Source organism: Microtus pennsylvanicus, chromosome Y (assembly GCF_037038515.1).
Source record: "Microtus pennsylvanicus isolate mMicPen1 chromosome Y, mMicPen1.hap1, whole genome shotgun sequence".
In the NCBI taxonomy this organism is placed as follows: domain Eukaryota; kingdom Metazoa; phylum Chordata; class Mammalia; order Rodentia; family Cricetidae; genus Microtus; species Microtus pennsylvanicus.
The window spans coordinates 42,065,216-42,078,952 of record NC_134602.1 but is presented as its reverse complement, the minus strand read 5'-3'; the positions used below and the strand labels follow the sequence as shown (position 1 = coordinate 42,078,952).

The 13,737-nt window shown below is 32.8% G+C and overlaps 1 protein-coding gene across 1 annotated transcript in view; it reads left to right on the top strand.

The window, feature by feature from the left end:
• The first annotated feature begins 4,202 nt into the window (after nt 1-4,202).
• The window catches only part of LOC142841991 (ubiquitin carboxyl-terminal hydrolase 9Y-like), a 156,643-nt gene continuing 147,108 nt past the window's right edge, over nt 4,203-13,737 (top strand). The window contains exons 1-4 of the mRNA XM_075958972.1: nt 4,203-4,298; nt 9,512-9,657; nt 10,746-10,825; nt 12,977-13,089. Coding sequence (XP_075815087.1) covers nt 4,203-4,298; nt 9,512-9,657; nt 10,746-10,825; nt 12,977-13,089 — 435 coding nt within the window. The remainder of the gene's footprint in view (nt 4,299-9,511; nt 9,658-10,745; nt 10,826-12,976; nt 13,090-13,737) is intronic.

The following is a 13,737-nucleotide window of genomic DNA, read 5'->3' as shown; positions in this document are numbered from 1 at the left end:
GTGTTTATAGAATTCTGAAAGCTATCTCAATCTAATGTAGCCCATTCTTAGGCAAACAATAATGTTTGCTTCTTTTCTACTTCTAGCTCCAGATAATTTCTAATAGGTGATTTTTCATCATTAATTTTTAATTTTCAAGTGTCACACATAAAGCAAACACATAATCTGATTTTTATTTATTTATTTATTTATTTATTTATTTATTTATTTATTTGGAGACAGGCTTCCTCTGTATAACAACCCTAGCTGTCCTGAAACTAACTATGTAGACCAGACTGGCCTTGAACTCATAGAGCTCTGCCTGCCTCTGCCTCTGCCTCCTGCAGTGCTAGGATTAAAGGCAAGTGCCACTGCCACCTGGGTAATATGTAATCTTCGGGTATAGCTTTTTCCCCCTGTTTTTGAAATTAATGTTATATTATGCAATAGTGTACATTTTAAATTATTGGTATTTATATGGCATACTAATGGTATTCCATTATATATGCACAAACCACTTTACTCGTTTGTTGGTTAACATTTGGGTTGTTTTTACTTTGAGACTATTAAATTGACAGAAAAGAACTTAATTTTGCAGAATCAGTTTTTCAATTATGTTTTGATTGGCTTGTGGATATAAAATTGTTGAATGTTAATTTAAATAATAGTTGAATTTATGTTTATTTAAATAGTAGTATTCCAGATAACTTTCCTTTTCTGTTCCTATGAGCAGCTGTTGAGCTTTCAATTCCTTCATTCTTTATTTGACTTTATTCTAGTGAATGTATAGGATACTCTTGTTCGGGGTTTTATTTTGTAGGCCCCTCGTTAATGGATAAGTAACATGGCACGTCTTCTCATATACTTATTTGGTACATGTTTTCATACTGGCCCAATGTAAGCTTTTGAGTACATAGTTTGTAAACTTTTTCATTTTTTATAAACCTTTTTATTGTTTTATTTTATATGGATGAATGTTTAGCTTGCATATATGTGCATACTGTATGCCTAGTGCTTTCAGAGGACAGAAACAAGTAGTATTTCTCTTGGAACTGGCCAGTAGTAAAGCTTCTGTTTAGATGCTGGAAATCAACCCTTGATTTTCTGTAAGAACAGCCACTGCTCTTAACTGCGGAACCATCTTTCCAGCCTTTCCTTTTGTTATTTAAAAGCAATTAGAACTGGACTGCAGTGGCACAGGCCTTTAATCCCAGCATTCAGGAGGCTGAAACAGGGGGATCTCTGAGTCCAAAACTAGCCTAGTCTACAGAGGGAGGTCCAGCACAGCCAGGGCTGTTACACTGAGAAATCCTCTCTTGAAAAATGGGAAAAAACAAACAAAACTACCCTGATTGAATTTAATCACCCTGGTTCAATGCAGTTTATACATAATATAAATAATGAAAAGGGAAAGCCATTCTTTAACAATGACCTTCTTGCAAGAAAATAGGTATGTTCCTCAGTCTTTCTATAGAACAGATTTAAGCCAGTACCAAAACAGACAGATACGTTGCTCTCGATCTATAGAACAGATTTAAACTAATAACAGAAAGTTACCCTGCCTTAATTTAATGAAAACTTTTTAGTTTTATTAGCAAGACAAACCATAAGAAAACAATAAGATTGTCATGAAATTTTTACATAGGCTGTTTAAATGATTACTCATAGACAACAAAAGTAAGAATTTATAAGATATAATAAATAATCAGCACTATGGAGATAATGGATACATAAGTGTGCATATTTTATCTTTTTTTTTTTCTTTTCCACTTTTGGTCCAGTACTTGTCTAGGATCACATTATTTCCTTTTTGGTGTTTTGTTTTATTTTTTATGGATGTTTATTGAGCTCTACATTTTTCTCTGCTCCCCTACCTTTTTCTTTCCCGCCCCCCCCCCTCCTTAAACTCTCTCCCCAGGTCATTATGTTCCCAGTTTATTCAGGAGATCTTATCTTTTTCTGCTTTCTACTTCCCATGTAGATTAGATTTATTTAAATCTCTCTTAGTGTCTTCATTGTTATCTAAGTTCTCTGGGGTTGGGGTTTGTAGACTGGCTTTCTTTACTTTATGTTTAAAACCCACCTATAAGTGAGTACGTGTGATAAATGTCTTTTCTGTGTCTGGGTTACTTCACTCAAAATAATGTTTTCTAGCTCCATCCATTTTCCTGCAGAATTCAAGCTGTTGTAATTTTTTTCTGCTGTGTAGTTCTCCATTATGTAAAATGTACCACATTTTCCTTATCCATTCTTCTATGGAGGGGCATTTAGGTTGTTTCGAGGTTCTGGCTGTGAGAAACAAAGCTGCTATTAACATAGTTGAGCACATGTCCTTGTGGAAAGATTGAGCATCCTTTGGGTATATACCCAAAAGTGGTATTGCTGGGTCTTGATGAAGGTTTGTTCTATAATTTTCTGAAAAACCACCACACTGATTTCCATAGTGGTTGCACAAGTTGGCATTCCCACCAGCAATGGATGAGGGTACCCCTTACTCCACATCTTCTCCAGCAAAGGCTATCATTGATGTTTTTGATTTTAGCCACTCTGACAGGTGTAAGATGATATCTCAGAGTTGTTTTGATTTTCATTTCCCTGATTGCTAAGGAGGTTGAGCATGACCTTAAGTGTCTTTTGGCTATTTTAGATTCCTCTGTTGAGAGTTCTCTGTTTAGGTCTGTACTCCATTTTTTTTATTGGATTTTGTGATCTTTTGGTGTCCAATTTCTCAAGTTCTTTGTACATTTTGGAGATCAGACTTCTGTGTGATGTGAGGTTAGTGAAGATCTTTTCCCATTCTGTAGACCTTCGTTTTGTCTTGTTGACTGTGTCCTTCGCTCTACAGAAGCTTTTTTGTTTCAGGAGGTCTCTTTTATTAATTGTTTTTCTCAGTGTCTGTGCTTCTGGACTTATATTTAGAAAGTGGTACTGTGTGCCAATGTATTCAAGTGTATTCCCCACTTTCTCTTCTGTACGGTTCAGTGTTGCTGGCTTTATGTTGAGGTCTTTGATCCATTTGGACGTTAGTTTTGTATATGGTGATAGGTCACATTATTTCTTGCCAATTGTCATTTTGTATTTAAGAAAATTCATGTTTGTCCTCACCATAATGATGCTTAATATCTAAAAAATTTAGTAAATTTTTCGGTCAAAAATTAACTTTTATTGGTTTCCTTTGTTTATGGTTATTACTAAAGTTTATAGTACTTTAACTTATTCTAAAATTAGACTTTAGGTTATGATTATATTTTGCTTACTTAATATTTACATGAAAATGAGCTTTTTTCCTTTTGTGCCTCTTTATTCATAAAAAATGTAATCATTTTGTATATGAGAAAAATTAATCCACAAGAAAGACTACATTATTATTATAAAACCGTTATTATTAAATTATTTTACCTATGTATTGGTAACTGATCAATTACCAATATGATCAAACAATTCCTGTGGTTATTCAGTTTTCACTCTATCTAGCTTGCTTTTTGTGATCATGACTTCTTTTAGCTGGAGACGGCTCTTGTGATTATTTCAGGTAAATGTCAGATTATTCCTTTTTACTTTATTTGACTTCCGACACTTGGCTCTTCGTGTGAAACTTGGTTTTCACTTATATGGCACATTATTTTCTTAGAGATATTTAACAAATACCAAGTTCTAACCTTAGAAAGGTGGTCTAGTCCTGTCCAGGCCAAAGTCAGGCTTTATTTGCATCCTTAGAAAAGATAGGAAATTTTATTTTCAGATTTATAGCTTTGGTTAAAAATCACTGTCCTAAATATTTTAAATGTTTTAATCAATGCTATTGTGTTATTTTGCAAAAACTCTCGTCATAATGTAATCCTTTGAGTATTCTAGTGTTATACTTTGGCCTTTACTTAACTGGCAAGTCTTGTTGTCTCGGCAAAACATTTTATCAGGGTGAGTAAAAATATTGTTAAAATTTTTTATTACTTTTGTTTCATTTTTATAATCCTGTATTCCAATTATAGAGATCTTGCTTAAATTTGGAGTGGTCGTTAAAGTTGGGTTGATTTCCTATTCGTCTTTTCAATTTTTATTATAGTTTTAGGTTATTAATTTCTGCAGTATTGTTTGCTCTTGAATTAGAGATTTTAGGGATTGGCACATGCTAGTACTTTCTCTCTTATGAGTAGATTATAATTTCTTCTCTTAGGACAACTCCATAAACAGACAAACTAGCGAAGGTCTATTCTTTGGTGATCATGACAGTCATGACTCGTGGCTCTCCAGTAGGAGGGGATGAAAACCAGGGGCAGGCTCCTGATGGGCAGTCTCAGTCTTCTTTCCAAAAGAACCAGGTATGATTATAGTATATTTAAGGGTATTGTAGAAAATTAACAATTGGATAATAGTTCTGAACTTTTAATCAAAAACTTAAGAAAAATGACTAGCTGTTAGTAACAGGAAAAACTTAAATATTATGTATGCTGAAGACTTGTGTTTACTTTGTTTAAAGATAATTATGAATCTGGAGCAAAATTATTAAGTTACTCATTATAGCTGGTCAGAAGCATAGAGTGAAATAAGCTATTTATGTTAAAGTTCCATGCAAGTTACTAAACTTTAAACTTGTTTCCCTTCATTTGTAAAATAAAAGTCAATGAAATATTTGTTTGAAAGTATTAAGATATAGATGAGTATTAAAGTTTTGTTTTGATTTAGATCTCAAAAATTGTTTCTTTTCCTGTCATGGGAGTAAGAATTTTTATTCACAAGTAAGATTTTTGAAAGGACTATTTATCTAATGTTGATAATTTACTTTCATTTTTTGTTATTTATTAACTTATTATGTATGGAAAACAGAAAACATGGAATATGTGGAAGTGCATATTTATTTACTTCCACTATTTATGTCGTTGGGATTTAACTCAGATTATCTGACTTTGTATGCATCTTTAATCTTCCCGACTCCCTCCCTTCTTTTCTTCTTTCATTCCTTTGTGCAAGTGTATGTGTATGCTTACATTATTCCTCCTTTATCTTGAGCCTATATTTCAACATTTCCAAAGCCACATAAAGAGAAGGTGTCTAAACAGATATGTAAGCACTATGTTAAAAATACTATGAAACTGGGAAGTCAGTAAGTGTATATACACTATAGATAAATAAAAGTAATATTTTTGTGAAATAAAAAGAACTAATAACACGGTGCAAAACTTAATCCTGGTACTCAAAGATTTTTATTTAAAAATTTTGATCTGTTATTTCTAGGATTGCCACCTAACATTTAGCAACGAGGCACTGCTTTATCTTGCTTAAAACCATATGAAAAATTTTAGTAATTCTGTTTAGTTTTCATTCTTCTTTCTTCCTAATATATAAGTATCTCACATTTCTGGATATTAGTGTTTTTAATTCTACTTCCTTTTTCACTCTCTGCTTTTCTGTGTTGGAACACTAGTCTATTAACAATCCCGTCCATATTTTCCTTCTTTCTTATTATACTATTTATTGCTAATATTTTATTTTGTTTTTAAAAATTTTCATCTCCTGGTTTTTATTTTTGCTCACCTTGCTGTCTTTATTTGTTAAAACCCTTCATTTTTTAATGGTTATTTTAAATTTACAATTTATTTATTGATTTTACAGTCTCTGCAATTCTGAGGATAATTAAATACTTACTTTCCGGTCAGACTTTCTCTCTCTCCAACATGATCTTCCATATGGCTTGAAATTTGCAGTTGAAATGTGAACATACTGTGTGAAAACAAACTTCTTAATAAATCCTTTGTGATGTAGTGGTGATAAGTTTGTAGGAAAATAGAATAGTGGTTCAGTCTCAGTATTCTGATTTCTGACCATTTGCATTTCTAAGCTTCTTACTGTCCTTTTCTACCCTCTAAGTTGGTTATAGAGAGCTTGCATTCCCACCAGCAATGCAGGAATGTTCCCTTTACCCCATAACCTCTCCAGGATAAGTTGTCATCAGTGTTTTTAATCTTGGCCGTTCTGACGTGTAAGATGTAACCTCAGAGTTGTTTAGATTTTCACTCCTCTGATGACTAAGGATGTTGAACATTTCCTTATCAACTTAATAAATTTTTAGTTATTATCTTCCTTTTACATTTAGAGCATTTTATAAGTATTCACTTACGAATTATTCTAGAAACCTTCAATTTCTGAAAGTCCCCCTCTGTTAATTTAATGCAACCCTTTACAGCTTCATAGTTACTTTGAGTACAGAAATGTTAACTGCCTATTTATAGATGTGTTTTTTCTGAATAGATTGTGTTGGAGACTTCAATTGATTCATGAAGATAATTCAATATAGATAGATAAAGTAATAGCCTTTTATACTAGTGATGTACTTTTTTTCTGTTTGGATTACAGAGTTTTAGGGATCAAACTTCATAGTCTTATTCATTGTTAAATAAATACACTGCTTATGAGCTATAATCCTGTGTTCGGAAATTGTTCATTCTTTTAAGTCATGATACTTAAAACCTTTTTCTAATTTTGTGATTCTCATCCCCTGTTGTATAAACTGGATTTTGTGAGAATGCTAGAAAACTTTACTTCTTTAGAGCACTCCATTCTAGACTTTCTTCATTCAGAAGTACAACACCTGAGCATTCTGAATGTTTCTTTCCCAGAAATAAAATTTGAGTAAAGTTTTGCAGATTATTCATGTGACTTGTCATTGAAGTGAATTTTGATAAATAGTATTAACTGATTTGGTTATTAATTTTTTGATAGCTAATATTAACTATAATTCTTATCTCTATTGTTGACCAAATTGATTTTTTTAACATAACTATTTCTTTTGTTTTTTAAGTATATGGTAGTTGATTAGTATTTTTCTTTTCTTTCTTTTTTTTTTACATTTTTTATTGCTCTACATTTTTCTATGTTCCACTCCCTGCCTCTCCCCTTCCCTCTTCAAACCTTTCCCAAGGTCCCCATGCTTCCAATTTTCTTTCTCAGGAGACCTTGTCTTTTTCTACTTTCTACTTCCCATGTAGATTAGATTTATGTAAGTCTCTCTTAGTGTCTTCATTGTTATCTAAGTTCTCTGGGGTTGGGGTTTATAGACTGGCTTTCTTTGCTTTATGTTTGAAACCCACCTATAAGTGAGTACGTGTGATAAATGTCTTTCTGTGTCTGGGTTATCTCACTCAAAATAATGTTTTCTAGCTCCATCCATTTTCCTGCAAAATTCAAGCTGTTGTAATTTTTTTCTGCTGTGTAGTTCTCCATTATGTAAAATGTACCACATTTTCCTTATCCATTCTTTGGTCGAGGGGCATTTAGGTTGTTTCGAGGTTCTGGCTGTGAGAAACAAAGCTGCTATTAACATAGTTAAGCACATGCCCTTGTGGAAAGATTGAGCATCCTTTGGGTATATACCCAAAAGTGGTATTGCTGGGTCTTGATGAAGGTTTGTTCCATAATTTTCTGAGAAATCGCGACACTGACATCCAGCTTGCATTCCCACCATCAATGCAGAACTGTTCCCTTTTCCCCACAACCTCTCCAGCAAAAGTTGTCATCAGTGTTTTTGATCTTCGCCATTTTTACGTGTGTAAGATGGTATCTCAGAGTTGTTTTGATTTGCATTTCTCTGATGACTAAGGATGTTTGTAGTCATGAGAGCCGCTGGCTGCAGCCCGGCTCTCTGCTAGCTTTACCCGAAATAATTAACCAATGAAAGAAACACATAGAAAGAAGACTCACCTACATCAGTTGTTGAACGTTTCCTGAAGTTTCTTTCAGCCATTTTAGATTCCTCTGTTGAGAGTTCTCTGTTTAGGTCTGTACTCCATTTTTTTATTGGATTTTGTGATCTTTTGGTGTCCAATTTCTTGAGTTCTTTATATATTTTGCAGATCAGACCTCTGTGTGATATGGGGTTAGTGAAGATCTTTTCCCATTCTGTAGACTGTCGTTTTGTCTCGTTGACCGTGTCCTTTGCTTTAAAGAAGCTTTTCTGGTTCAGGAGGTCCCATTTATTAATTGCTTTTCTCAGTTTCTGTGCTGCTATATTTAGGAAGTGGTTCCCTGTGCCAGTGCATTCAAGTGTACTTCAGTTTCTCTTTTGTAAGGTTCAGTGTGGCTGGCTTTATGTGAGGACTTGAGTTTTGTGCATGGTGATGGATATTGGTCTATTTTCATCCTTCTACATGTTGATGATATCCAGTTACGCCAGCACCACTTGTTAAATATGCTTTCTTTTTTCCATTTGATATTTTTTGCTTCTTTATCAAAGATCGGGTGTTCAAAGTTGTGTAGATTGATATCCAGGTCTTCTGTTTGGTTCCATTCGTCTTCCTGTGTGTTTTTATGCCAATACCAGGCTGTTTTCAGTACTGTAGCTCTGTAGTAGAGTTTGAAGTCAGGGATTGTGATGTCTCTAGAAGTTCTTTTATTGTACAGGATTGTTTTGGTTATCCTGGGTCTTTTGTTTTTCCATATAAAGTTGATTATTGTCCTCTCAAGATCTGTGAAGAATTTTGCTGGGCATTGTGTTGAATCTGTAGATTGCTTTTGGTAAGATTGCCATTTTTACTATGTTAATTCTACCTACCCAAGGCGTGGGATATCTTTCTACTTTCTGGTGTCCTTTTCAATTTCTTTCTTCAAAGATTTAAAGTTCTTGTCATATAAGACTTTCACTTGTTTGGTTAGAGTAATTTCAACATATTCTATGCTATTTGGGGCTATTTGTGAAGAGTGTTGATTCTCTGATTTCTTCCACAGCCCTTATTTCATCTTTGTTAAGGAGGGCTACTGATTTTTTTAAAGTTAATTTTGTATCCTGCTACATTGCTGAAAGTATTTATGAGTTGTAGAAGTTCCTTGGTAGAATTTTTGGGATCACTTAAATAAACTTCCGTATCATCAGCAAACAATGAGAGTTTGACTTTTTCTTTTCCAATTTGTAACCCCTTGATCTCCCTTTGGTGTCTTATTGCTGTAGCTAGGACCGTAAGGACTATATTGAATATATATAGAGAGAGTGGACAACCTTGTCTTATTCCTGATTTCAATGGAAGCACTGGGAGTTTCTTTCCATGTAGTTTTATGTTGGCTGTTGGCTTGCTGATTATTGACTTATTTATGTTTAGGTATGTTCCTTGTTTCCTTGCTCTCTCCAAGACCTTTATCATGAATGGGTTTTGTATTTTGTCAAAAGCATGTTTCTAGTTATTAGTTATGTCATGGTATGTGTGTGGTGACAAATGAACGTCTTAAAGTCTTAAAGTTTTTTGAATAAAGTTAACTACAACTATTTATACTAGTAGTAATCATTTTAAAAAGTGTTCTCTAAGTCAGCTTAATTAATACAGTGCTATATAATAATTATTATTTTTAATCTTGTGGGAAATAGCATTCATGATGATGGAAAGGGGCAGAGATCAGTAGTACTACCTCAGATTAATTAAATACAGAGATAATATATATCAGATAATAAGTAATCCTATCCTAGATATATATTGATATGTGAATTGCTAAGTCCTGTACATGTGTTTATAAATAGTTAAGTCTGGGATTTTTTTAACTTTTAATTAAGATCTCATCATCTGACTCTTCCAATGAGAATTCTCCAGTGACTCTTCCAGATGAACAAGGTCAAGGTGATGCTCCACCACAGCATGAAGATGAAGATCTTTCATTTCCCCATGCTGACCTGGCAAAGTTGGAAGATTTGGTCAACAGGTGCATTTATTTTTATCTGTATGCATATTGATGTAATGACTTGAAAGAACAAACTGCTTTTGACCAAAAAATTAATTGGTATTAAATAAGAGGAAAGGGGAGGGTCAGTGGATAACACTAATTTAGGAGATTTTTTTATTCCTTTTCTGTGGTTTTCCCTTTGTGCACACTCTGTTCTACCCATAATACTCTCTTTTATAGTTTTGTTGCTAATTGTACTCTGTTAGTACATTTATTGATACATTAGGTTACTAGAAAATATGCATAACTACAAAAAGAGGAAGCTACATTTGCTATTTAACATGTCTAATAAAATCTGTCAAACTGATACTTAAAGGTCAGGAGTTAAACTTCCTTTTTGTTTGTCTAACACAGCCAACTTGATTTCATTCCACATATTCTTTTAAGTTGTTGAGCATATTTTCTTAGTTTTGACATGTTCCCTGCTTTCCAAACCCCTGGTTCTTAACACCTTTGATTGAGAGAATATACCTCTTTTTCTTGCTCTAATGAAGTAAAGTTCTGCTGCAACGTGTCCCTATATAGAACCTTCTAAGTAAGTTGTCAGGCTGGCCCACTCACCCATTGTTGGTAAGTGAAGTATGTAGCTACATCTTCAAAAATCCCTGATTCCTGAATCAAGTAATAAGGAGATAGATGCCATCATCACATTATCATCAAAAACTGTTATGACAAAAGGCTCCAGATATTCTTGGTAAGTTTTATGGCACATAGCACGCAAGGGCACCCAAAAGACTCACATTCTCTTAACATCCTCTTCCTTTAAAAAAAAAAAATTGAAAGAACACTTTCCTTTCTAACTACAGGTATTAGCAATTGAATTTTGTTTTGTTTTTTATTAAGAATGATGAGTTATTTGTTATTTGATATTATCTTTAAAAGTTTATATAGATTATAATGTATATCTTTAATGCCACGAAAGGAGATGTTTGCAGGATTTTCTTTTAAATCTAAAAGGATTTTGTTTGTCGTTTGTTTCACTCTTTTTCCTACTAAAAGCACTCTACATAACTTAAAGTGTTTGAGTAATGTTCTGAAAAATAATCTTATTTTATAATAATTATTAGACCTCAATGGGTGGTTCCTGTTGTGCCAAAGGGAGAATTAGAAGTACTTTTAGAAGCTTCTATTGATCTTAGTAAAAAAGGTGAGTTTCACATGTTCCCATTCTTTTCATAGTATATGCCTTTTATATATGTAAACCAAATATTTTTGAAGGTTTTGATATTTTTCTATTACAAAGTTAAATATTTGTGATTTTCCGTCAATATCAATAAACTTCCTGGTAAGGCTAAGTTTATGTATATCTGTAACACTTTAGTACAGTTCTTCATATTGTGGTGGCTCCAATCATAAAATATTTTTGTCCTTATTTTATAACCATAAGTTTTTTATGGTTAGGGATCATAATTTCAATTTTCTTGGAGATGGAGGTTTGCCAAAGGGGTTGAGACCCAGAGATAGAAAACTGCTGCTCTGTAGTCATTTTCACATTACATTAGATTAGTCTTAAGGTTGATACATAGAGGTTAAGGCCTATTTAAACATTGGACCATAGGATTTCAAAATGCCAGTAGGAAAATGGCCGGAGGAATTGAATATGGAGTGGATTTTAAAAAATGAATTTTAAAAAACATGAAAAATATTTAACATGATAAATAAAAAGCAATCTGAACTTGTAAAATTTGAAGCAGGATTTTATGTGTACTTAAATGTTTCTAAGAAGGCAATAAAGTTTAATTCACATTCATTTTAAATTATAATACACATTAAGGATTATTTACAATTTAAAAGTTTTGCTTTTTGATAGCTATATAATTTCTTGCATTTTTGGTGAAATATAGATCTAAGGCATTGAGACATTTATTTATAAAATTATTTCAGCAAAAATTACCCAAACATGCTATTTTATTGACTAGAATGCCAGTAAATAAAATTATGTGATAATGAAAGCCCCTGATATTTTTTTGAAAATTGTTTTTCCATTACTACTACATGTATATTTTCTAATAAATTTTCTTACATGTTTGCTTTCTTTAATGAAGAAAAGGAGGTCTTTTGTTTTTCAAAAGGAGCATGGATATTTTGAAATATGGGGTCTTTTGCTGTGAAGCAACCACAGGAAAAGAAATGATAAAATCTAGTTTTTACTTTTGCAGTATAGCTGTAGTTTAGAATAAATTTTTATCTGTGTCTGTACGTACAGGTGAGCATGTGTGTATGATTGTACGTAGAGAGGACAGAGAAGACCTGACATTTGGGAATGTTAGTCTTAGCACTTGTCACATAGTTTAGGGAGCCCCGGGAATCTCCCCCCCCCCCCAGGAATCTTTTTATCCTCTCCAAGCACTGAGATTACATGTTATTTTTGTATAAACGTAGGAATCAAACTTAGGTCTTAGACATATAAGTTAAAGACATTACTAACTGAATTATGTCCTAGATCCTAGAATGGACAGGTTTTTTTTTTCTGTTTTATCATGTCAGGTATTGTGCATTCTTACCACTGATTAGGAATTTGTATAATATTCCTTACTTTTTAAGTCTTCAAAGGCAAACGATAAACCAACTTAATGTAATGATCATTTTTCAAGTCCTTGAAATGAGATGGCATATTTATATATCTTTGGTCCTTGTGTCAATTTTTTCAATCAAATATATACATATGTATATCTGTCTCTATGGGGGAATATGCCTATGACTTGAGGAGTCCATGAAGGCCAGAAGGTATAGGATACCCTGGAGCTAGAGTTACTAGTGTTTTATGAATCTGTGGTGGAAGTGTTGGGACTTAAACAATGTTTTTTCCAAAAACAGTACATTCATTCTTTTAACTGGTGAGGTATCTCTTTAGCAACTGTAGAGAGATCTTCTTAATTCAGAAGATGTCACATACGTACAGGGCATTTTACAGTACAGTGTAAGCTGAACCAGAATTCTAAATGATGCTTGATAATGATTCACTTTCAGTTTATAAGGGCTTTCCCTTATTTTGGGGTATCATGTGAAGCAGAGATGCCTTTCTTTTTAAGTAGTGTTTTAGGTTTAACTGACATCAGAAAATGTTAAGCTACATGATGTTCTGAGACATTTTCAGTTGTTGCAATTCCTTGATGAGTTTTTCATGTAGTTTTTCTGAATTCTATCCTGAGTTTTTATATTAATGCTAATTCTCTCAAACACTATATAATATTCTATGTTGATTAGAAAACACACCAGTTTCTAACACTATGTTATATGTAGTCACAAACTTGGCTATAGGAATGTTTTTTATCTGTTTTATTATACTTTTTCATAGGCCTTGATGCTAAAAGTGAAGCTTGTCAGCGTTTTTTTCGAGATGTTTTAACTGTATCTTTTACCAAAATACTTACGGATGAGGCACTGAGTGGATGGAAATTTGAAATTCATGTGAGTTTTGTATGAGGGAGATTTGGTTTTATATAATGATTTCTATGAGTCTGTTTGAAAAATATTATTGGTAATAATAATAAAGTATCAACTTTATTAATAGGTGTGATATAATTTGGAAGGAGGAGATTTTTTTTTAAGTAAATCTTGCGTGGGGTTTTAAGTACAGTTTTAAATAAAATCTGCCTTTAGGAATTCAAGTATCTTGTAACAATATAGTTTACCAGATGTGTGATAGTATTGATTCTAAGTTATCCACAGTTGTGTTTATTTTTAAAATATATTTCTAAATTGGGTAGTAATGTCTCAATATAGCTGAAACACTAACTGATAATGATAAAATTACTTAGCAGTTTTCATGTAGAAGCAAGCAAAGAAACTTATACTTACCTTGACCCTGGAAGATAAAAGTTTAATTTTCTTTTTGAAATATAAGCCACAAATTAATACTGAAATATTTTGGAAGTTCAAACTTTAATTTTGACACTGAAAAAGTCAAACATAATTTTGTATTCTCAGATGGATTATAGCTTAGAACAGAAATAACTTAAGACTACTATTGATCCATCGTAAGATTTCATTTTTCTTTTTTTTTAATTAATTTATTTTTTTATTGAAAATTTCCACCTCCTTCCCTCCTCCCACAAA